Source organism: Borostomias antarcticus (genome assembly GCF_949987555.1).
Source record: "Borostomias antarcticus genome assembly, chromosome: 2".
Lineage (NCBI taxonomy): Eukaryota > Metazoa > Chordata > Actinopteri > Stomiiformes > Stomiidae > Borostomias > Borostomias antarcticus.
The window spans coordinates 30,873,946-30,897,775 of NC_140235.1; the positions used below are offsets into that span (position 1 = coordinate 30,873,946).

Genomic DNA, 23,830 nt, shown 5'->3' on the forward strand with positions numbered 1-23,830 from the left:
TTCTGTGAGTGAACCAGGTACACAGACCTACTGTATAACTATAACGATAACAGTGCTGTTTGTACCATCTCTGTGGCACCAGATAACTACATTTGCCTGGCCAAGTGCACCCTTATGCTCAGGAGACTAGGCAGGCTCCAGGAACACACAGATCTCCAGGCTCTGGAGATGTTTGAGAAGGTGGAAAGTCTCAATCACAGGGCGACCACGGAGCCAGGCTACCACTACTGCAGAGGCCTCTTCTTCTGGTGAGAGAGACAGCCACGGGGAACACACAGGAAGTCCCTGAAACACATGCATTTCCCTTTCTCTGAATGTCTTCAAACAGTAATATGAGTTGAAGTGAGGCTGCAACTGAACAGAAGCCTTTAAATGAAAATGTCATGGATCGTGTGCTGTCGTTGCCGATGATTTAATTCTCAAAGCTATGTTGGTAAACAACTCAGAGCTACTGTAGCCAGCTGGAGCAGCGTGGTACTGTTTCACCAACTACCGATTATGGCTTTAAAAGCATGAAAGGTACCTTAAAAGTCCAATATGTAGGATTTTAAGCTTTGAAATATCAAAGAAAGTAAGAGTCCGCACACTGTAGCTCCCATTTAGATTATTTATGGACAAAAAATATAGCTGTGACGTTTCGAGCGACAACGCTCTTCCTCAGACAACTCAGAGGAACTCTGAACTCTGAGTTGTCTGAGGAAGAGCATTGTCGCTCGAAACGTGTACCAGGTATAAACGTTGTAGCTCTGGAGGTAGAGCGGCAGGCTTGGGATAACAAGGTCCATGGTTTGATCCCAACTCCTGGCATTGTGCTGAAGTATCCTTGAGCAGGACACTGACATGGCCTTATTTTGGAGTGTGGGTGTACCCCATGGATGGTGTACCCAAACTCCTTGAGCAGGCTCTAGCATACAGTAACTTACATATTGTCCCTTTAAAGGTTCTGGGTATAGACTTTTTCCCTATGAAAAGCTCAAAATGACCATAGTTAATTAAGAGGGAACAGTGAATTTTCAGGCCTCCTGCTGTATTGGTTCTCCCCTCTCCAGGCATGTGTGCAGTGTGAGCGAGGCGCTCTTCCACCTGAACAAGGCCCGGAGAGACACGCATTGGGGCGAGCTGGCTCTGGAGCTCATGGTCCGCATTTGCCTGAACCCGGACAACGAGACCATCGGAGGAGAGGTGTTTGAGGTCCAACAGGAGGAGTCGAGGTACTGTACGGCACTATAGGCCTTCTTGTGATACGTTTTTCATTTCATTTTCTTCAGACTTTATTGCATGTACGGCAGGTCAGTTTATGGGAGGTGAACACCGACTTGAAATTGCAAAAATTCCAAATTAGCTACTGTATGTTAGCTACCTTTTTTTTATTAGCTTGGAGGACTTTAACTTTACCTTTATTTACCAGGATTCAAGTGTCCAAGCCTCAACAAAATGGCAATATCTTTGAAGCCAAGAGGGTGCAATACATTCTAGGGCAAATCTGGTGCTTCTATCCTGTCCGATGAGCCTGACTCCTATGGATATCTAATGGACATTTGAAACTGGATAAATGAAGACGTGCCCCCCCCCCCCCAGGTTCTTAGCTCAATAAAGGAACCAGTTTATAACGTTAGGATGTAGATAGCCACTGCACATGGACCAACCCCTACAGTATGTCAGCACAGTCAACCAATGACCCCCACCCCCCTCACACACACACACACACACATACCTTATTCTGACTGATGTCCATCTTCAATTCAGGAAGTAGACAACCCAGCAAGGATATTTTTGGCTTGAGCAGCCATTGGAGATTCTGGATTGGAGTGGATGGTGTGTCCACTATTATAACCTTAGGAGGATACCATTAAGATCAAATATGTTTTGCAAGGAAGACCCGTCAAAGATAAACGGTAAAAATGTGTGAAATTAAAACATTTTTGTATTAAAATCTAACGCCTCATATCTCTCCTCCCTCCCACAGTAGGAGGGACAGGGAGCAAAGGGACCAGGAGGGAGTGTTCACGGCCCAGAACCTGGTGAAGGAGTTCAGGCCCTCTACCCCCCAGCAGACAGACAAGGTCACACTTCTCACCAACCTGTGTCTCATGGCCACCAGAGAACCCAAACAGGTCCAGAATGCTCTGCAGGTCTTCACTGACATGGCCTCCTCTAAGGTAGGCTGGTGTTGCAGTGTGACAGGGTACCTGCCTGCTTGTGTACCTACATACTTGTGTGTGTGTGTCCTCGAAGAGCCAATACATGGTTGCCGCAACTATGCAAGAAAGGTCATTTTACATCACAAAATGGGCGGGCCCACTACTACATGCAGAGTAACGTTAGCTTAGCATCGCCATCCTGATCACGCGAGCTCACATTCTGCTCTCCACAGATCAGTCTGGACTTGATTTACAGAAATTAGCTCTCCCACTCACCATAACTGTTCTAGATAGTTTTTTTTTGTTGCTTCTGGCTTCTAGGCTAGAGCTACGTGTGCAGGACAATGAATGCATGCAAAGAAGCAATAGATTTGTATGTGACTGACTCAAGCCCACATGACAGCAAGAGTGTAGGGATAACAAAAACAAGTGTTTTCAGAGCACAGTTTCTCCCATTACACCGTGTCCTAACTACACGTGACGCGAGCGAGCGTCAGCGACAAAATGCGTTCCATTGCTTTGTTTTCTATTGTTATGTCCTAACTGGACGCGAGCGACGCAGCACGAAGCGGCGCAACGTTTTAACTGCCCTTTTGACCCTCGCCCTGTTCCTATTTTCCTCCTGTCGCTCGCGTTGACAGGCGTTCGTTCTTTAACTGTCTTCAGTTGGGAATATAGACAAATGACGTAACAGAACATGAAATTTAACGGTTTCAGTTAGGACAGCAAGCATGCGATGTCGCGTTCTGTTGCTCGCGTCAAGCAGTTAGGACACGGTGTTACACTGCCTACTAAAACCATGTCGCAGCCATAAGGTAGTCCTCAGCATGGACGAGGCTTGATAGACACCGCATTACTGCTTGATAGACACTTCATTACTGTATTGTTGAAAGTCATGTGGTCTTTTTTGAGACTATTGGCTTCTACCTTTCGCTATTTGAAGTCTCTTCAGTTAGTTACTTTGTGTGTGCGTGTTTACAGTATGTATGTATGTATGTATGTATGTATGTGTGGGTGTGCATCCCCCAGGCGAACAACGTGGCCTGCCTGCTGGCCATGGGCCAGGCCTTCATGTTGCTGAAGCAGACTCCCCGGGCCAGGAACCAGCTGAAGAGGCTGACCAAGGTGGAGTGGAGTGAGGAGCTGGCCGAAGACCTGGAGATGGCCTGGCTGCTGCTCTCTGACATCTACATCAAGTCTGGCAAATATGACATCGCCCAAGACCTGCTACGTCGCTGTATCAAATACAACAAGGTCAGCTTTGAGGCATAGAGAAAGTAATACACACACGCACACACACCATGCAATTCAACGGTGAAGTTTTGGTCTGGGACCTCTCTCAAGACAGGTCTGTTCTGTTGGTGATGGTCAATAAGAGCTTGTTGATAGATTATTTGATACAGATTATTATACAACGGTACAGATCCGGTCCATTGTCTCTATTGGTCAGTTTGCATTCCAGCCGTGGCGATAACCACGATGTCCCCACGCTAAAATGAAATGTGCGCACTGTGGGAGTACAATAACGGGGAGACGGTAGACGTAAGGCAAGTCGAGTCTAGTTATTTACTCTCACATAAAAAACAACAAAAGTTACAGCGCAGTCGAGGTAACAACAAAGTAGCAAGTATAAACATGTATGTAACCACTAACGTCTCCTCTCTCGTAGCCTAGCAACCCAGAAAGTATCCAACGCACGAGCTAAACACATCTGACATTTGAACTAGCTGTTAGTTCTCGTTCTGAATTCCTAACTCTCTGGTGAATGTCTCAATACTATGCAAATGTGTATCCACCACAGCACATATTTTAATATCAATCCACCTCTTATTAGTAGCGGTGGCAGTGTCCAGATCAATGTTTACAAAGATCTGCTGTAGCATTGTCATTGCCTGGCAAGGTTCCCTTTTTCAGCGGAAGTATCTGCAAATTATTAACAAATAGTTCCATTAAAAATACATTTATTTAAAGTTCGTATTGTCTTTTTTTTTTTTTTTTTTGTCTTTTTTTTTATATTGACGGATAAATGTAGCAACCGTTGTATAAAAGCATTATGGAACTCGAAGCCGTGGGATGTCACGGATATCGCCACGGCTAGCGGGGTGTAACGGTGTAACTCCTCTGCGTGTCGTGCCTAACCACTCCCGCTAGCCGCGGCGATATCCGTGACATCCCACTGATTCTCATTCCATAATGCTTTATTATTTGATACGGTGGAATATTCACCCTATCTTTAACCTGCCTTCTCTGTTCATGCCCACGCCGCACTTGGTTTAAGGTATAAGCTGTGTTATCTGTGTGTTGCAGTCGTGCAGTCGGGCATATGAGTACCTGGGCTTCATGAGTGAGACCGAGAAGAGCTACAACGATGCTTCTGAGCTCTACAAACAGGCCTGGGTACACAGCAACAAAGTCAACCCCAGCATTGGTACGTGTGTGTGTGTGTGTGTGTGTGTGTGTGTGTGTGTGTGTGTGTGTGTGTATGTGTGTGAGGGAGAGGGAGCAGACAACAAAGTGAGTGAAATCAGCCAAAAATAGAAATTAGCGAGACTAAAGAAATCTCAATTGAGTGAATTGCGTGTTCATTCGAACAGATTGCGCCTGCTGTCAGGTGCAAACAACCATGTTTAAATGAAGGTTTTGTGTGTTTAAAATTGATTTCAGCCATGGAGAGCTTGAACCTATGTAAAGCCAGAAAATTCCAGTGTTGCACAATTGTCTCAGCTAAGGACCCCTTGTCGCATTTGTAGGTTGCAAATATTCTGCCGGTTTGAAAAACATCTATCGCGAGACTTCTGGTAACGTAGCCTAATAAATGTTGCGTCAGTCGGGTTGGGATCGTCTATTGGGAATTGTTGCATGTCTATCATGTAACCTACAGTTGACATCTGATCTAATGTAGGCTTTTATGAAATATAACAATTGTAATTACTCCCATGCAATTGGGAGTGTATATACTTTATTCAGCTCAGTGGCCTTGTGGTTAGAGTGTCCGCCCTGAGACTGGGAGGTTGTGAGTTCGATCCCCGGCCGAGTCATACCAAAGACTATTAAAAAATGGTACCCGATGCCTCCCTGCTTGGCACTCAGCATCAAGGGTTGGATTGGGGGTGAGTCCCTGCGACATACTAGCGTCATGTCCAGGGGGTGTACTTGTACATCAAGCTGTCTCACGCTAAGGAAACAGGAGATAGGCTCCTGCCCTATGGGCCACTAGGCTCCAGAACCAGTTCTCAATACTGTATTCATGAAGTGGAATCCCCTGTCTCTGGGCAGACATTTGCAAGTGTCCTAGATAGATGGGAAAATTAGTTCATGAAAAATCAGTTAATGTTTAAAATAATCCTTACACTTGCAAATTTCACACAAATCATTGTAACCAGTAGGCCTACAGTATGCTAATGTGTAGTCGAGGGTACAAAATCTGGCCGTAAAAGTGAACTGTCCTCAAAAGCAGAGTGCTTTAGATGGCTTCCTGGACACTAATGTAGCCTAGAGATAATGTGATCTACCTCTATTCCTTCCAAAGGCTTCAGGCTGGCATTCAACTACCTGAAATCCAAGAGATACACAGATGCCATTGATGTGTGTCACAAGGTTTGTGCTGCCGTTGTATTACTTCTTCTGATTACAATAAACCTCAGACTTCTGTCTATGGGATTATTGAAATTGACTAAGAGATATCTAAGAACAGTACTCTCCGCCCAGGTCCTGACTGAGCACCCTGACTACCCTCTCATCCGGACCGAGGTTCTGGAGCGCGCTCGGTCCGCCCTCAGGCCGTAAGCACCTGCTGTACCTCCCTTCCATCTGTCATCGATAGCAATCACAATATCACAAGCATATACACACATCCTTCTGCTCCAATGCACTATAGAGGTGCTTTGTTATATTTTACTTTATTTCAACATACCATTATATTCCTTTTGAAATGTTACACACTTTCACACAGATTTTGTATTTCCTTTGAAGAGTTGGACTGTCTGTCTATTTATCATACTACATTTTTATACACTGTTTCATGCACACGTTTGTCTACTACCGAGGTAAGTTGCACTACTGTAGCATTACAAGTCGCATTTGAATGAATAAACAGTCAAAATAAATTTGAAACAAGTCCTTTTTATTCTTGTTGACCTGTCACCTATCCAGTTGGTTGCAGCTACATGTTTTTAATCATGTTCCCCACAGCCTGTGTGTGTTCAGCTGACTTTGTTTCTGTGGTTAGGAAATATGCAACTGAGTGACAAGGCCAAAGTACCTGGACTGTTTCTGTGTTGTTGTTTTTTACAGTAAAATCAGCTCACAGTAGCAAAGCTACAAATATAAGTTGTTTAAATAGTTGATCAGTGAGTTTCTTGAAATATGAGCTAGGAAAGGGTACATTTGGTGAAGAAAATGTGTGCATGCTCAAAGCAGTGAAAATATATTGAACAATATAAATAAAAGATCTCAGAATGTGTCCATGCGCACAGAAATCTTATTTCTCTCTTACTGTTGTGCAGAAATTTTGTGAAGAAAATGTGAATACACTGAATAAAACTGGTGGATATTAGAAAACACTTGTACACATCCAGTTTCTTGTCTTTGAAATCGAGAGTTTAACATGTTTTTGAAAGATTTTTCAAGGTTCCCACCCACATCCATTGTGTGACCAAAACGGTGGTAGAGCAATTATCAACTTTCTCAAAAGTGCCAGTTTTGTCAACGTTTTGATCTGAACCATTGTATATGATCATAAGTAACCTTAAAACAGGGCTAAACATGCATTTTTCCCGTTACTACTCCTTTAACATTGGAATAGCTTATCCAATCAAAACTTGTCATGTTTGTCCCACTATTCACCTGGTTGTCAATCATAATCATCACACATTAGCTATCTAGCTACTGGCAGCGATCAACATGGAAAACAGATCTAGAATATTTGTTGGAAAATTATTGACTGGGATGATGGACTAATGAATCAGAGACGAGGCCTTAGATTGTGTTTATTTGAGGGCAACTACATTTATTTGAATGCACATAGCCTACTCAAAATCATCGCTGTGGAGTACATCACTCGGGACTTGAAGGAACTAACTTTAACGGGCTGCTGCATGCACGATTGGAAAGTGGATTTTTATTGGCCACACAGTGACAGTGAATTGCATCACGCGTGAGCAGCGAACACAGCACAACAACACACAACATACATGCTTTATTCTTCAGGTGTCGCCGGTAGAAATTGTTCCCTGCATTCCTCCCATCCAAGCCTCCTCCAGAGGCAGCCGGGAGCAGTGGGCAGCCATCGTTCATGGCGCCCGAGTGCTTAGTCCAAGTCCTGGCCAGGGACTGGACTGAAGAGTATCTGTTCTTCTGCATGCTTTTCCACACCAGATTTTTGGCCAGGTTGGTGTCACACCAGCTTTGCCAAAAGATAAAATGTGACTTGATACAAGCATGTTCCCCACATGAACTCGAACCAACAGGTCTTTCTGCACAACACCTCTGAGGGTATTTCCTGTGCAAATTGGTACAGTATAAAGGTAAGATGGTACATAACTGGTCCAGTCACATAACTGGTCCAGGATGTGGCGACTTGTGGCTCTCTTCTCTTGCATTGGTAAGATAAATGAAATATAAGCAGCAGAAACATAAACCTCATAATAATTTGACAATTCACTGCATGATTATTACAAATGAGCATTCTTGAAAACCTATTGCCATGCATGGTGGATGTGTTTGTGTATCTCAGGGGTGATCTGTGCCAGGGCGCCCCCCCTTAACCTTGCTGTCCACAATGAGAGACAGGCAGAGACAGAGAGGGTGGTAGGAGGGTCGGACGCTCAGCCCAACGTCTGGCGTTGGCAGGTAACACACACTCTGCCGCATCGTACATTGATCCTGAGCATCCAATAATGATCAGTTGTAATCTTTCCTGTTGATAAGATGTTGAATTACCTATACTAGTATGCAATACCCCAAATTACAGCAGAGATTGGAAGTGCAGTTACAGACTATGCATGGTAGCAATAAGCTTAAAAAGAAGAACAAGGACTATATACATCCAAACGTACAGCATGAGTAGAGTATACAATAGATAGCTTGAGATTAGCCTGAGATTGCTCTTCTTGCACTTTGCCTTCAGCACTAGATTATGCTCTTTTATGTCACTTGTTTTAGAAAGGAGATGCACTTGTGAGTTCTGGCAAGTAGTTGTACATTGGCTTTTCCTACGTTTAATGCAATTATTGTTCGTCACTTTGGATAAAAGCATCTGCTAAATCACTGTAATGTAATATGTGCATACTGTACACACAGTTTATCCTGTGTGTATGAATAGATATGTCTAGGGATACACATATTATACACACATCCAGGCTGACATCACCTCAAACTCCCTCTCTCTAAGTGACTAATCAGTCTGGTTCTGTATCTCTTTCCCAGGTCTCCCTCCAGTTTGACCCATACAACGCCAACGCCTTCTACCACATCTGTGGAGGCACCATCATTGATCCCTTCTACGTAATGACCGCAGCCCACTGTATCATGAGGTGAAGCTCTTATTGGCTATGCCTTATGTCAAATATAGAACCATCCAAAAGCTTGTTTATTTGTCTGATAAAAAACGTTTAAATGTAACTCAGCCTTTTACAAAGAGCTTAACATTCACAATTTGTTCTTGAAAAAGAAATGGCCATATCAGGATGATCATATTCTGGTTGAAGGCTGAATATTTCTGCTAGTACAGATGATATGCTCTTGTATTGTATTTCCCTGTGTCCCTCGCCACAGCCGAGAGCCTTCTCACTACCGTGTCGTCCTGGGAGAATACAACCTGTATGAGGATGATGGCAGTGAGCAGAACCATAAAGTGGAGAGGATCATTGTACACCCTGGCTGGACCAATGACCTGGGCAAAGGGTAAAGATGGAGGGAGGTGAAGACAGGCCAATGCACCTGTAATCGAGCTGAATCACTCCTCAGTATAAATACCCACCCACGCCATCGAATTGTTAGTTTTTCGGTGGCGTGGCTGTTTAAAGTGGTGTTTATGAGACTAGTTCACATTGTGCGTGCCCCCCTACCCACTTCCCTTAGCAATGTGTTAAGGTGCAAATAGAAAAAATAATTCTGAGGTGTAATGGACTACATGGTTATACCGATCATATTTAGTTTTTGCTATAGCAGCTGGTATCGCAGTATTATGGGTCTAATGATTTCCATTTACAGTTTCCTACATTTCACCCATCAAATTGAGTCCTGGTTTAAAAGTATCTGCATTTGCCTTTTTTCTACCTCAATATTTACTTGATCATGATGTAAACAAAACCATATGCAAGCCTGGTTAGCGCAACATGGTTTAGCGAGATAACCTACTGGAGCAGTGACCACATTCCACCCACTCCTACGGTGATGGTAGCCAGAGAAGTGCAGGAGAACTCCATTCCGGTGACTGAGCTCCAGGTCTTGTGTGTGTCCTGCCCCAACTTGGCTAGAGAATGGAGCCCCACACTGGGTCTTAGTGGCCGTTGGGTAGTGGGCCTGTGGGTAACGGGCTGAAACTAGTGGATTTTCTTTGCAGAACTGCAGATCCAAACAACTTAAATTTCACTTCGCATATCAACGTCATACTGTGGCCATGGCCGGTTGTTGAAATAATTGGGTCCCAGACACGTAGATTTCCTGGGATCATAGTAAAAAGGATGTAGGCTAGTCATGCGTTGGACCACAGCTCAAACACAGTGACGTGTGTTACACACCCATTGAAAACAATGATAACTACACTCTGGTGTGCATGTTTGTTTGTCAGGAATGATATTGCCCTGCTGAGATTGGCCACTCCTGCCTACGACAACGGGTTTATGGGCATGGCTGAGCTGCCCGCACCGGACCAGATGCTGCCCCATGGCTTCCAGTGCTACATCACCGGCTGGGGACTTCTGGCTAGTGAGTGCGCACACACACACACACACACACACACACACACACACACATACATACAATTGCTTACATATACAGTATAGGGCTGTGATTGCCTGCTTAGGTGACATAAAATTACTCTAATTCCATTCTATTCTTATTTTGTCACAAAATCCTTCTCACCCTCCCCTTTCCTCAGCCGGCGGCAGTGAGCCTGCCATCCTGCAGGAGGCGCTCATCTCTGTGGTGGAGCACTCTGTTTGCTCTACCCATCAGTGGTGGGGCAGCATCGCCCTGAAGACCATGGTGTGCGCTGGTGGAGACGGGATCATCTCTGGCTGCCAGGTACTGGAGCAGAGCTCTGGCATGCAGACACACTTCTTCGTATGGGTTGGTTGTTATTGTTCTCTCCCCCCCAGGCTCGGGGCCGAGTGGCTATCCTTTTACCACCCCGAGCCTGGGTGAGGGTTCACCCGGGCTATATATCCGGGCACACCTCTAGGAGCCATGTCACCATTTCGTCATTCAAAACCGTCAGGCCATGCATTCCATTGGGTGTCCGGTCTGTCGGACAGTCCTGGATGACATGGTCTGCAGTTTGCGCCCCACTCGTACGCCGCACAGGGTACCAAGCCCCATCTGTGCATCGAAGAGCGGAAGCGTTCAACGCCGGTCCGGAGGCAATTAAGCCTCACCCACGCCGGTCTGGGTAACTCCATCCCGGGAGAGGAAGGACCGGCGACCGGGATGAAATCATGGAGTCTGGAGATGTTTGCCCCCCACTCGGCACGACAGATGTGGTCTGCCTATCCTGCCTCGCTGATGTTAAGATCTCTGCATTGCTGCAGGAGATCCCGTGCGGCAGGCACAAAAAAGTGTCTCGACTTGAGACTTCGGGGAGGCTCCACTGTTACGGTGAGCCTGTCGTGGAGCAGGTGGTTAGGCTCCACGGCCCGGCAGGCGAGACGTGCTGTGGTTCCTGTGCGGCGGAGGCCAGCGGGCTGGATGCCTGCGAAGATGGGAAGGTTGTCCACAGGAGTGAGACGCAGGCATCCTGTCACGATGCGCAAGGCTTCGTTGATAGGCGGGTCGCTGAGATGGGTGTCAGCGCTGCGACACCAGACCGGTGCGCAATATTCACTGGTTGAGTAGACCAGGGCTAGGGCTGCCGTACGCAGTGTTTTTGCACTGGCACCCCAGCCTGATCGGACCAGTTGCCTCATCAACGCCACATAAGCTGTTAACTTCTTGCGCAGTGACTCAAAGTGTCGGCGGAATGTGAGCGACCTGTCCAATGTCACGCCGAGATAGGTTGGTTCGGAGTTATATGGAAGGAGTGTTCCATCGGTGTGCACTCGGAGCTTACGTTTGGCTTCCTTGTTAAGGTGGAAGGCCGCCGACACTGTCTTTGCCTCGCTGAGCTTCAATCTCCATTTCCGGAGGTATGCCGCTAGTGTCTGCTTGTCCTGGCCCAGTGCCTCCACGGCCTGCCAGTCTCCAGCTGAGTACACCAGCGCAAGGTCGTCTGCATAGGCATACTTCCTGGAGACTGTAGTAGGCTGGTCGTAGGTGTAGATGTTATAAAGGAGGGGGGCCAGGGCAGATCCCTGGGGGATGCCGTTCTTAAGGCGTCGCAACCTGCTTCGCTGTCTGCTACCGGTGGTGAGGGTGAAGCTGTGGTTTCGGACAAGCTCCATGATCATGCTGAGAATGTGCCTGTCCGGCAGCAGGCGGAGTAGCTTGTAGGTGAGGCCGCGGTGCCATACGGTGTCGTAGGCAGCCGTCAGGTCTATAAAGATGGCTCCGGCCTTCTTTTTAGCTGTCCTTGATGTCTTGAGTCATCAACATGACTTGGTCTACGGTCGATCTCCCACGTCTGAACCCGGCCTACTCCTTGTGGGAGCAGCGGGTCGATGATTGGTTCGACGCGGGCGTAGATGAGACGCTCGAGGATCTTGAAGGGGATACATAACAGAGAGATGGGGCGGAAACTTTTGGGGTCCCCTTCAGGCTTGTTCGGCTTAGGGATCGCGACAACTAGGGCTCCTTCTAGATTTTGGGGATCTTGAGTTGGCATAAGCAGGAAGAGAGGAACGCTCTTAACCGCTCATGGCAGGCGCGGCATGGAGTATAAGCTCCGGGCAGATTGAACCTGGCCCCGGGGCTTTCCCTGGCTTTACATGCTGGAGGGCAGCAGCGAACTCCTCCGGTGTGAATTCACCGGAGATGTTACTGCCGCTAGGAGTTGTGGCCTTCCAGAGGTCAGACACTTCTTTTGCCACGAGACGTGATGATTCACGGTCTTTGCCCTCGTATGTCCCACTTTTCACAAATTGTGATGCGATTTTGTTTGCAGAGATGGGGCAGTGATGGGGGGAGTGTCTCGCGCGGGATGAGGTCCACGAGTTTAGGCATGGTAATCAGCGATGGTCGATGTTGGGACCACGGGAACTGTCCTAGCATGCGTCTATCAGGGTTGTCAACGCCGGTTGTCAACGCTGACGCTCACAAATGCCAAGTCAGGGTTCGTCCCAGTTTTCCAGCGACCTGAGACACAGCTGGCTGTGCCCTTGGGATCGTACAGTAGGGCCAGGCTGTTGTTAGCTGCCCAAGCAGCCAGGTTCTCTCCGTCGGATGTATTGGTGCTGTACCCCCAATCCTCGTGCTGGCAGTTAAAGTCGCCAGCATAGAGGCAGGGGTGAGGGAAGACTGGGAGATGCACTAGTGTGATTTGCGAGGGCGGAGGCTTGTATACGTTGACAATTTTAAAGCCGCCAACATCCACGCACAACCACTCAATCTCCAAGCTGGTCAGGAATTGGTCGACGAGAGTCCAGTTCAACCTTTGATGGACGAACATAGCGAGGGCATGCTTCCTGCTTAGGGTAGACCCAGCTAGGCCGAAATTTGGAAGAACTAGCTTATCTGCTGTTTCACAGTGGGTCTCTTGGAGGAGGATGATGAGGGCCTTGGTGATGCAGGCCAAGTGCTTGATGACGTAGATTTTACTGGGGGTGAGGCCTTCGGAGTTCAGCTGCAGAATTCTGGGTTGGGAGCCGGCGGGGCAAGCTCCGCCGGCTGCTCTCCCCACCTGTGGCAGCCGAACACCAGCCTGCGTGGCGGCCCTCAGTTTGCAGACTTTGCTTTGCGTACGGTGGTTAATTGCAGCTACTGATGGGAGGCACCACGAGAAGGTGTCTGCCTCGCCCCCACACTGACAACATGCATTCACATTCTACATTAAAAACTAACAGCTTCTGGATCCATTCAAACACCCACACACCAGTCCAGTTAGAGTTAGTCATATCCTGTTCTGATCTCCCTGTGTCATCACTCTGCTAGTAGAGACAACTTAGACCACTGACACGACTTTTACACTCAGTTGATGCTGCACTGCACTAAGCGAGGCGACATAACATTTTTTTAAGGTTATTAATAACTTAAAGTCGCACTGAAACGGACGTTTGCGATCATCTAACTTCCCTAGTTTGACGTATTTCCGACGCAAACAAGCTATGAGGGTGGGACATATGTTTAGAGGAATTTGATTGGAACATTGACAAGTGGACGGGTTTTAAGAACTTTAGACAGATTCGACAGAAGGATAGCATTGATTGACGGGTGGATGTTGTGAGATTATTGGCCTAAAATCTAAGGTACCTGTTGTCGTCATTGCACGTGACCTACCGTTTTCCAGGAAGTAAGAAATTATATACTTTGATATAAGATTACAACAAAAGTAGAATATTGTAATTTTGTTGGCATACATCGTTGAACACTATGACCAATTATGTGAACCAAAATGGGAAAGAATGCTTTTTTCATTTCAGTGCGACTTTAAGCCTCTCTCTAAAATGGCATCTGAAATCTATCCAACACAACCATGACTCTCTTGTCTGCGGCTGTTCCAGGGTGACTCTGGAGGTCCTCTGAGCTGTTACATTGATGGCGCCTGGAGGGTCCATGGTGTGGTCAGCTATGGCCCAGCTGGAAATTGCAACCAGTTGTACAAGCCCACTGTCTTCACCAGGGTGTCCTCTTTTATGTTGTGGATGTACTCCGAAATGTATTAAAGTAAGTCCTTCTCCTCTCTCTTCTTCTGATTATGACACTTATTTTTTTCAGTAGCATAGCTGCAATCAATGATGTTTGATTAATGACAACACAGTTGTCTCACCACTATTATTCAATATCAGAGGATGTGTTGTCATTTTGTATCAATTTAATTCAGGAACAGCTTCCTTAATTCTAATTTAATGTTATTTCTTATACCAATACTATTCCCTTACAGGTCATCAAGAGGTAGAAGATTCTCTATCAGAATAAAATGACATTTTCTAAGAGACATTTAATTGTGGTTTATCTGTTCTTTCAAAGTTTGGCTCGTCAAATGGGGGCAGAAACTATTTTCACTCGCAGCACATACCTTGGTACACTTCCACTTGAACTTTTCAGGAGAGAGTGAATGCCAACATTCTAAGTTTAACAAAGTTTATTACAGTACATGCAAGCAGCATAGTAGCCTCATACAATACATACAAACAGCACAATAACATGCAAACACCCCCAAGAACCCATCTCGAGAAGGGGACTGTCAAACCTCAGTTGCTTCATGCACACAGCAGTCTGCAATGTGAGAAATGGCGGCCCAGTCGACACTGACACAGTCAAAGGGAGAACCCTGGGGGTCTGAGTTACTTCCCAGCCCTCGCTTCCCACCCCCCAGTCCAGCTGGATTCCTGTTTTGACGACAAGGCTGGGGCTCGAGCAGACAGACAGTTACTTCTACAAAAACATAAGATTACAAAGTAGGATTATATTCTCCAGCCAAGGTATGAGAGGCCAGTTCTGTGGCCTAAACAACAGACACTGTTAAAGAGAGACCAAGGTCTAGTATGTCAAATGAATTCAAATAATGTCTACTAACACAGAATTTTACATCACATTCCTCCCTTTTTATCATTTATTGATAACACAAAAATAAGAAAGTTTAAGCAAATTAAATCTGTTTTTGTCAGGGCAAGAATCCTGTGAATAAAGAAAAATCAATTAATCACGAATATCATCATACTTCTACAGTTCATCTTCATTAACAGCAATGTAGAACAGAAAACAGGTGTTTGCAGGATGTCTTCGCTGGTCCATCGTGGAGCCTTTGTTTATCTAGGTGTTAGTCTCAGGAATGCGTGAATGTGCAATATGAAATCGCCATGGCAGTCAACAGGTGGCACTTTGGCTCTCTCCTATTGCTGGTGGTGATCTGGTCGTTGTGTTTGTGTCTCAGAAGGTTCTGGTGCCGCTTTGCAGTGGTTTACATGGACCCAGGTCACTCGTCCTGCCATCTTCAGAATGTGGGAGTGGTCAGCAACACCTGGTATCACTCCAAACCACTGCCTCTGCCTCCAGCTGTGTTGTTGGAAGCCCGTGATGACGACCCAATCGCAAATTTGGGGAGATTGCAATCAGCAGGAGTCATCAGCACCTCTTTAACCTATGAATCTGAGATAAAGCAGTCGACAGGGTTGCACAGTAACACAGCACTACATGTAAACAGCTCTGTGGCCTAGTGGTAGAGTGTCTGCCCAGAGACTGGGAGGTTGTGGGTTCAATCCCCGGCCGGGTCATACCAAAGAAAGACTATAAAAATGCAACCCATTACCTCCATGATTGGCACTCAGCATCAAGGGTTGGAATTGGGGGGTTAGATCACCAAATGATTCCTGAGTGTGCCGCTGCTGCTCACTGCCCCCCCAGGGGATGGGTCAAATGCGAAGAACAAATTTCACACACTCAGGTGTGTGACAATCAGTGGGACTTTAACTTTAACATCGTCTGGTGATTAGGGTCTCTCTCAGAGCCGGCCCTCTCATTTTAACAGGTACTGGTTCAACAGAAACAAAGGTTCACAACAAGAGCTCTAAAAACTTTCAACGATGGATTCAATTCGACATACAGTACAGTTCAATAGTGGCTTCCCACAAACCTGAATCTTCACATTGTTTTACCTCATGAGCCCAAATTTTGCATGCATCAGAGCAATGTTTCAATAGTGACACATGTGGAACCGAATTGGGGACATCTGCCAAACATCTGCATGATAGAGAGAGCAATGGTGAGGGAGAAGATGAAACTGACACAGCACATCTATGCTCATTTCAATGCATAAATTCTCACTTTCTCAGAATCAATTTTTTCAAAAGCCTCATCTGTCCCTCAATGAACATGGACTGTGATAGGCTATACAGCTCTCCCGCAGTCATGTAATCAGTTTCTGGATCATCAAAAGACTGTTTACAAATGAGGTGAATGCTAATTAATCTTCACATTTTTACTTTGTCCTGTCAATGAGAGTCTGCATGTTCCCAGGTTACGCAATCCTACAGCTGGTTATATTGTAAATCTGTCCTGGCCTTCCCCGAACATGTCGTTCACCTGGGTCACGCACTGATTGAATGGGCAATGTCTAGAAAACTATTGCGGCGATCTTCCCTGTTGTGAACTTTTTAATACAGTACACGTCTCTCTATGTGTTACGATTTCTCTAAAATCTGGTAAAACATTGGTTAGGTGTGGATCGGAACATTGGTTAGGGTTGGATCAGGAGATTGGTTAAGTGTGATTAGGAACATTGGTTAGGTGTGGATCGGAACATTGGTTAAGTGTGGATCGGAACATTGGTTACAGTAAGTGTGGATCGGAACATTGGTTAAGTGTGGATCGGAACATTGGTTAGGGGTGGATCGGAACATTGGTTAAGTGTGATTAGGAACATTGGTTAGGTGTGGATCGGAACATTGGTTAAGTGTGGATCGGAACATTGGTTACAGTAAGTGTGGATCGGAACATTGGTTAAGTGTGGATCGGAACATTGGTTAGGTTTGGATCGAAACATTGGTTAAGTGTGGATCGGAACATTGGTTAAGTGTGGATCGGAACATTGGTTAAGTGTGGATCGGAACATTGGTTAAGTGTGGATCGGAACATTGGTTAGGTGTGGATCGGAAGCATACTTTGTGGTGATTTTTTTTGCCAGAACATCAATGTACACCAGTAACTACTCAGTGAGTTTCCTGTCTTTGAAAATGAGAGTTTCTGGTGTATTTGAACCTTATAACATGGCTTAATAAGCCAGGCTTATAATGCAACATTCTGAACCTGTCCTTTAAGTTATGAAACCACTTTGATCAGCATCTATGTGTCAACTGCTGCAAACAAGCTCATACCACTGCTCCATGGAGGAGGAGGGTCAGCAAGCAAAACATTTGGTCTTGCCTGGGTGATACTCATCCTAATGTCAGTTATGCTATAAATGAACTACAGAAGTGGTCAAAAACGGCAATCTTGCACAGTATGTGTTTGTTTACTATAGGATGATTTATAATATGGCTAATAATTGTGTTAAGAATTTCAATTGATTATGATAAAAGTAGTATCAATAAGAATAGCCATAGGCTAGTTGAAATTAGCATGTACGTCTCTGGACTATTACGTTTACATGTGATAATAGCAATTGGTTTCAAAGTTGTGGAGGGATTTTATATTGGTAATATAACCAAAAGTGCCCCCCCTTAGCCTGAATGAGGAAGGGTAAACTGGACAACAACAAAAATTCTTAAAATCTTGATTAGCCGATCTGACTCCATTGTAGGCTACGTGACTTCTGTGGAAATACTTGTTTATGTTTCTGCTGTGTATTTCCTTTATCTTACCACAGGTCGCAACATCCTAGACCAGTTATGTGACCAGTACCAGCTGCCTGTTACTTGCAGTGGAAATACCTTCAGATGTGTTGTGCAACAAGACCTTAACCTGTCGGTTCAACAGGTTGTGGGGAACATATTCATATAAAGTCACATTTTATCTTTTGGCAAAGCTGGCGTGACACCAACGTCTCTAGATCTTGAACAGGTTCAAGAATTCACAAAATTAATCTTCAGTGGTGTATTTTAACTTTTAAAACAAAACATGCTCTATTCCAGGAGTCTCTGTTAAACCTTATTTTCGGCATTTTTTCCACAGCAGTCTGCTACATACATCAAAGGACCTGAGCCTCCTAAGGAAGAACAGTCTGCTCTGTCCTTTCCTCAGTGTTGTCTGTCCAGTCCAGTTTGTTGTTCAAGCTCACTCCCAGGAACCAGACAATGAGATCTGAGAAGCACCAAGACTCCTCACCTCACTGTAGCAACCTTCATAGAAACATACAGTATCTGTCAATACAAATATCATGTTGTCCCCCAGGGCTTGTGTATCAGATAAAGACCAAACATGACTGTAGTATTGCCATGTTACACACAAGAAACCTAAAACTTTGTGAGCATGGGGTGAGTCCGAGTCCGAAAACAATGATGATTTGGCCATTAGAAGCTCAAGTATTTTGCATATAAATTGGGGGAAGGGTATCTCCCAGCCAATAGGGAGCAAGCTGAAGAAAGTTGAAGAGGAACTGTGTTGAATAACAATTATGTAAGTAAGTATTCAAATGTTCTGGTTAGGTGGTCGTTTCAAACAGTAAGTCACCTGTTCTACACCTAGAGACAGATTTTTGGCCAGGTTGGTGTCACACCAGCTTTGCCAAAATAATTTGACTATGAACATGTTCCCACCAAACTGACAGGTTAAGGTCTTGTTGGACAACACCTCTGAAGGTCTTTCCACTGCAAGTTGGTATAAAGGTAACAGGCAGCTGGTACTGGTCACATAACTGGTCCAGGATGTGGCGACTTGTGGCTCTCTTCTCTTGCATTGGTAAGATGAAGGAAATAAGCAGCAGAAACATAAACCTCATAATAATTTGACAATTCACTGCATGATTATTACAATTGAAAACCTATTGCCATGCATGGTGGATGTGTTTGTGTATCTCAGGGGTGATCTGTGCCAGGGTGCCCCCCCTGAACCTTGCTGTCCACAATGAGAGACAGGCAGAGACAGAGAGGGTGGTAGGAGGGTCGGACGCTCAGCCCAACATCTGGCGTTGGCAGGTAACACACACTCTGCCTCATCGTACATTGATCCTGAGCATCCTATAATGATCAGTTATAATCTTTCCTGTTGATGATATGTTGAATTAAGTATATGCAATACATCTCTTGAGTAATATCTGTAAACTGACCTCAAACTCCCTCTCTCTAAGTGACTTATCAGACAGGTGTACTGTATCTTTTTCCCCAGGTCTCCCTCCAGTATGACTACTACAGTAGCAATATGTACTACTACCACATCTGTGGGGCCACCATCATTGATCCCTTCTACGCAATCACCGCAGCCCACTGTATCATTAGGTGAAGCTCTTATTGGCTATGCCTTATGTCATATATACAACCTTCCAAAAGCTTGTTTATTTGTCTGATAAAACACATTTTATTTTTAAGTACCTCACCCTATTACAAAGAACTTAACATTCACTATTTGTTCTTGAAATAGAAATGGCCATATCAGGATGATCATATTCTGGTTGAAGGCTGAATATTTCTGCTAGTACAGATGATATGCTCTTGTATTGTATTTCCCTGTGTCCCTTGCCACAGCCGAGAGACTTCTAACTACCGTGTCGTCCTGGGAGAATACAACCTGTATGAGGATGATGGCAGTGAGCAGAACCATAAACTGGAGAGGATCATTGTACACCCTGGCTGGACCAATGACCTGGGCAAAGGGTAAAGATGGAGGGAGGTGAAGAAGTTCAAATTCACTCAGTATAAATGCTGCCCACCCGCGCCATCCAATCGCTAGTTTTTCAGTGGCGTAGCTCTTTAAAGTGATGTTCATGAGACTACTGTAGGCCCTTGCCCGCTGCAATGGGGTAAGGGGCAAGTATAAGATATAATTCTGAAGTGCAATGGACTCCATGAAAATGCATCTTTCCAATTGTTTTTTTTTGTGTTATAGCAGTAGTATTGCAGCATTATAGTTCTAACAATTTCCATTTACGTACATTTCATCCATCAAATTGAGATAAACATAGTAACCACATTCTACCCACTCTCCTATGGTGATGGTAGCCAGAGAAGTGAGTTCCATTCCAATGACTCCGCTCCAGGTCTTGCATTTGTCCTGCCCCAACTTGGCTAGAGAATTGAGCGCCACACTGGGTCCTTCTGGCCGTTGGGTTGCGGGTCTGTTGGGAATGGGCGAAACCGGATTTTTTTTTAGCAGAACCGCAGATTTAAAAAAAAATCACCTGCGACACATGCACGTCCTTGGGTCCTGAGCAACACACCTGCCGCATATTATCTTCATACTGTGGCCGGTTGTCGAGATAATTGACGAGCGACGCAGTGACGTGTGTTACACACCCACTGAAAACAATGTGTGTGTTTTTTTGATAACTACACTATGGTGTGTGATTTTGTGTCAGGAATGATATTGCTCTGCTGAGATTGGCCACTCCTGCCTACGATAACGGGTTTATGGCCTTCGCCCAACTGCCCATGCCCAATCAGATGCTGCCCCATGGCTTCCAGTGCTACATCACCGGCTGGGGACTTCTGGCTAGTGAGTACGCAAACACACACACACAAACGTTATAATAGTTTAGCTTTTTTCATTCGTTTTTAATTTTATATCGTTTTAACTTTTTGGTTTTCAATTTGTTTAGTTTTAATTAGTTTCAAAAGTGGGTTTGCTAATTTAGTTTACTTTTCATTTTCTTTAAATGCTTAGTTTTAGTTTAGTTTTTATTAATTTCAGTATTAGTTTAATGTCTTTTTTCTCCTGAGCTCGCTTTGTAAAACTATCCTGAGCTCACAAGCTCACATTGTTTCCAAGGTTATTATAGTTAACTAACTACAAAATGAAAACTAGGTCTTAAAAGCATTTTAGTTAACTGAAATAAAGTAAAAATAAGTTTTACATAAAACGATAACTAACTAAAACTGTATTGTGTTTACAAATTAACAAAAATTAAAATGACACCTAAGCTGGCAATCACAGCCCTATACTGTAGATGTTAACAATTGTGTGTGTCAAGGTTATTATCAAGAATTTTTGTTAACTGAAATAAAAACAAAAACTAGGCTTCACAAAAAAAACTACAAATAACTAAAATTGTAGAGAAAATGTCTTTGATTTTGGTCTTTTTCATTTCATACATAAGTCTAGTATTTTAGGTGGATATGAAATCTATCCTCAATTTTTTTTACTGTGCCCCTGTGCAGACATAATCTGATGTGTGCCAGATGTTTTTTTCACATGGAGAGAAACAACCAAGATTATAATAGTTTTTATTTTTTCATTAGTTTTTATTTTTATATCGTTTTACCTTTTTGTTTTCAATTTCAGTTAAGTTTTAATTCGTTTTTTAAAGTGTGTTTGCTAGTTTCGTTTTTTTTTTTTTAAATGCTAAGGTTTAGTTTTTATTAGTTTCAGTAATAGTTATAGGTTTTTTACTCCTGCACTAGCCTTGTGAGACCATCCTGATCTTACAAGCTCACGTTGTTTCACTCCATGTGAAACAAACTATCTGGGGTACATCAGCTTGCTTCTGCACAGGGGCACAGCTAAAAAATGGAGGAAAGATGTCATATCCACCCAAAATACGAATAATCAATCAATCAATCAATTAATCAATCAATCAATCAATCACCTTTATTAATCGCTGGACACTGGTCCATATAAAAAACACATACAACAATATAAATACAAGACGGGGATACAAAAAAGGGTTTAAACTCAGTGTAGAAGGCACTGGTACCAATATGTCCAGGTTAGTCAGCAGCTGGATGACTTCATTCTCTATAAGTTTCAACCATCTCTTTCAGAGTAAAAATACATAAATCTGTACTATACTGTGCTGTAATAAATGAAAAGACTAAAACTAAAGACATTTTCTCTATAATTATAGTTTATTTTAGTTAGTTTTGTAAACACACAGTACAGTTTTTTTTAGTTATAGTTTTTTCTGTAAAGCCTAGTTTTTATCTTTATTTCAGTTACAGTAACTAAAACATTTTCTCACACCTAGTTTTCATTTTTTTGTTACTGTAGTTTTGGTTAACTATAATAATCTTGAACACACACACACACACACACACACACACACACACACACACACAATTGCTAACATACACAGTATAGGGCTGTGATTGCCTGCTTAGGTGACATAAAATTACTCTAATTCCATTCTATTCTTATTTTGTCTTAATAATTACACAAAATCCTTCTAACTTGCCCACCCCTTTCCTCAGCCGGCGGCAGTGAGGCTGCCATCCTGCAGGAGGCGCCAATCTCCGTGGTGGAGCACTCTGTCTGCTCTACCCATGAGTGGTGGGGCAGCATCGCCCTGAAGACCATGGTGTGCGCTGGTGGAGACGGAATCATCGCTGGCTGCCAGGTACTGGAGCAGAGCTGCAGTCACACTGATAACATGCATTCACATCAACATTCTACATTCAAAACTAACGTCTTCTGGACCCATTCAAACACCACACACCAGTCCAGTTAGAGTTATTCATATCCTGTTCTGATCTCCCTGTCTCATCACTCTGCTAATAGAGACAACTTAGACCACTGACATGACTTTTACACTCAGTTGATGCTGCACTGCACTAAGCGAGGCAACATACATTTTTTAACATTCTCAGTAATCTAAAATGGCATCTGAAATCTATCCAACACAACCATGACTCTCTTGTCTGCGGCTGTTCCAGGGTGACTCTGGAGGTCCTCTGAGCTGTTACACTGATGGCGCCTGGAGGGTCCATGGTGTGGTCAGCTATGGCCCATCTGGAAATTGCAACCAGGTGAACAAGCCCACTGTCTTCACCAGGGTGTCCTCTTTTATTGGGTGGATGCACTCCGAAATGTACTAAAGTAAGTCCTTCTCCTCTCTCTTCTTCTGATTATCACTTATTTTTTCCAGTAACATAGCTGCGATCAATGATGTTTGCAGTTGTCTCATCACTATTTATAGAATTAGAAATTATATTATTTAATTCAGGAACAGCTTCCTTAATTCTAGTTTAATGTTATTTCTTATACCAATACTATTCCCTTACAGGTCATCAAGAAGTAGACGATTCTCTGTCAGAATAAAAGGGAATTTTCTAAGAGTCATTTAATTGTGGTTTGTCTGTTCTTTCAAAGCGAGGCTTGTCAAATGGGGGCACAAACTAATGTGCTGCATCTTGTCAAAGTAAATTTTATTCATATAGCACATGTTCATATAAGCAAATGTTTCACACAGAAGAATTTAAATTGATTATGGTCAAAGTAGTATCAATAAGAAAAGCCATAGGCTAATTGAAATTAGCATGTACGTCTCTGGACTATCAAGTTTAAATGTGATAATAGCTATTGGTTTTGAAGTTGTGGAGTGATTTATATATTGTTAATAGAACCAACCCCCCCCCCCCCCTCCCGCATTAGCCTGAACGAGAAAGGGTTAAACATATTAAAATCCTGATTATCTGACTCCATTGTAGGCTGCATGACTTCTGTGGAAATACTAGTTGATTATGGGTTAAACTAGAGCAAGAATGGTCAAAGTGATGTTAAAGCTAATTACTATTTATTACATTGCAGCTGAGTACAAAGTAAATGTTTTGATCCTACTCTACTGTATCATCATATTAAAAGATTAGAGAGAAGGACAGAGAGAGAGAGAGAATTTTCATTTATTGCACCCCTGCAAATAACTGCAGACTAGTTGAAATCGATCGCAATTGCATTGCCAGCCTTAATATCTCATTAATAAATGCTGTGTAAAGCATAGATTGTTTACACTTTAGATCAACTCCCAGATAATACTTTACCAATGGCCTAGTAAATGCTTTATAACTACAGTACTT

At 44.0% G+C, this 23,830-nt stretch overlaps 3 protein-coding genes across 3 annotated transcripts in view; all 3 read left to right on the forward strand.

Moving 5' to 3' along the window:
• Positions 1 to 5,927, forward strand: part of LOC311322299 (tetratricopeptide repeat protein 21B-like) — a gene marked incomplete at both ends in the record, with an annotated part of 20,557 nt that extends 14,630 nt beyond the window's left edge. The window contains 7 exons of the mRNA XM_084454360.1: positions 83 to 248; positions 1,050 to 1,211; positions 1,967 to 2,159; positions 3,171 to 3,395; positions 4,449 to 4,569; positions 5,671 to 5,738; positions 5,850 to 5,927. Of these exons, the coding sequence (XP_084310486.1) occupies positions 83 to 248; positions 1,050 to 1,211; positions 1,967 to 2,159; positions 3,171 to 3,395; positions 4,449 to 4,569; positions 5,671 to 5,738; positions 5,850 to 5,927 (1,013 nt within the window). The remainder of the gene's footprint in view (positions 1 to 82; positions 249 to 1,049; positions 1,212 to 1,966; positions 2,160 to 3,170; positions 3,396 to 4,448; positions 4,570 to 5,670; positions 5,739 to 5,849) is intronic.
• A 1,775-nt stretch (positions 5,928 to 7,702) lies between these two features.
• LOC311328674 (elastase-1-like) lies at positions 7,703 to 14,395 on the forward strand. The gene is made up of 8 exons (XM_084461307.1): positions 7,703 to 7,743; positions 7,876 to 7,991; positions 8,568 to 8,674; positions 8,916 to 9,044; positions 9,934 to 10,070; positions 10,243 to 10,388; positions 13,955 to 14,117; positions 14,335 to 14,395. The coding sequence occupies exons 1-7, from the start codon at positions 7,710 to 7,712 to the stop codon at positions 14,114 to 14,116; spliced, it is 831 nt and encodes a 276-aa protein (XP_084317433.1). The 5' UTR covers positions 7,703 to 7,709; the 3' UTR covers position 14,117; positions 14,335 to 14,395.
• A 4,286-nt stretch (positions 14,396 to 18,681) lies between these two features.
• On the forward strand, positions 18,682 to 23,096 carry LOC311328652 (elastase-1-like). Its single transcript, XM_084461305.1, has 8 exons — positions 18,682 to 18,788; positions 18,909 to 19,024; positions 19,215 to 19,324; positions 19,571 to 19,699; positions 20,401 to 20,537; positions 22,229 to 22,374; positions 22,691 to 22,853; positions 23,041 to 23,096. The coding sequence occupies exons 1-7, from the start codon at positions 18,755 to 18,757 to the stop codon at positions 22,850 to 22,852; spliced, it is 834 nt and encodes a 277-aa protein (XP_084317431.1). The 5' UTR covers positions 18,682 to 18,754; the 3' UTR covers position 22,853; positions 23,041 to 23,096.
• Positions 23,097 to 23,830: the final 734 nt, after the last annotated feature.

What these genes read in the sequence shown, in the direction of transcription:
- LOC311328652 (XM_084461305.1), top strand. Translation starts at nt 18,755, where the DNA reads ATGTGGCGACTTGTGGCTCTCTTCTCTTGCATTG. An exon ending in GGCTCTCTTCTCTTGCATTG is followed by an intron (nt 18,789 to 18,908) that starts GTAAGATGAAGG and finishes TGTGTATCTCAG; the next exon opens with GGGTGATCTGTGCCAGGGTG. An exon ending in CGGCTGGGGACTTCTGGCTA is followed by an intron (nt 20,538 to 22,228) that starts GTGAGTACGCAA and finishes CCCTTTCCTCAG; the next exon opens with CCGGCGGCAGTGAGGCTGCC.
- LOC311328674 (XM_084461307.1), top strand. Translation starts at nt 7,710, where the DNA reads ATGTGGCGACTTGTGGCTCTCTTCTCTTGCATTG. An exon ending in GGCTCTCTTCTCTTGCATTG is followed by an intron (nt 7,744 to 7,875) that starts GTAAGATAAATG and finishes TGTGTATCTCAG; the next exon opens with GGGTGATCTGTGCCAGGGCG. An exon ending in CCAACGTCTGGCGTTGGCAG is followed by an intron (nt 7,992 to 8,567) that starts GTAACACACACT and finishes TCTCTTTCCCAG; the next exon opens with GTCTCCCTCCAGTTTGACCC.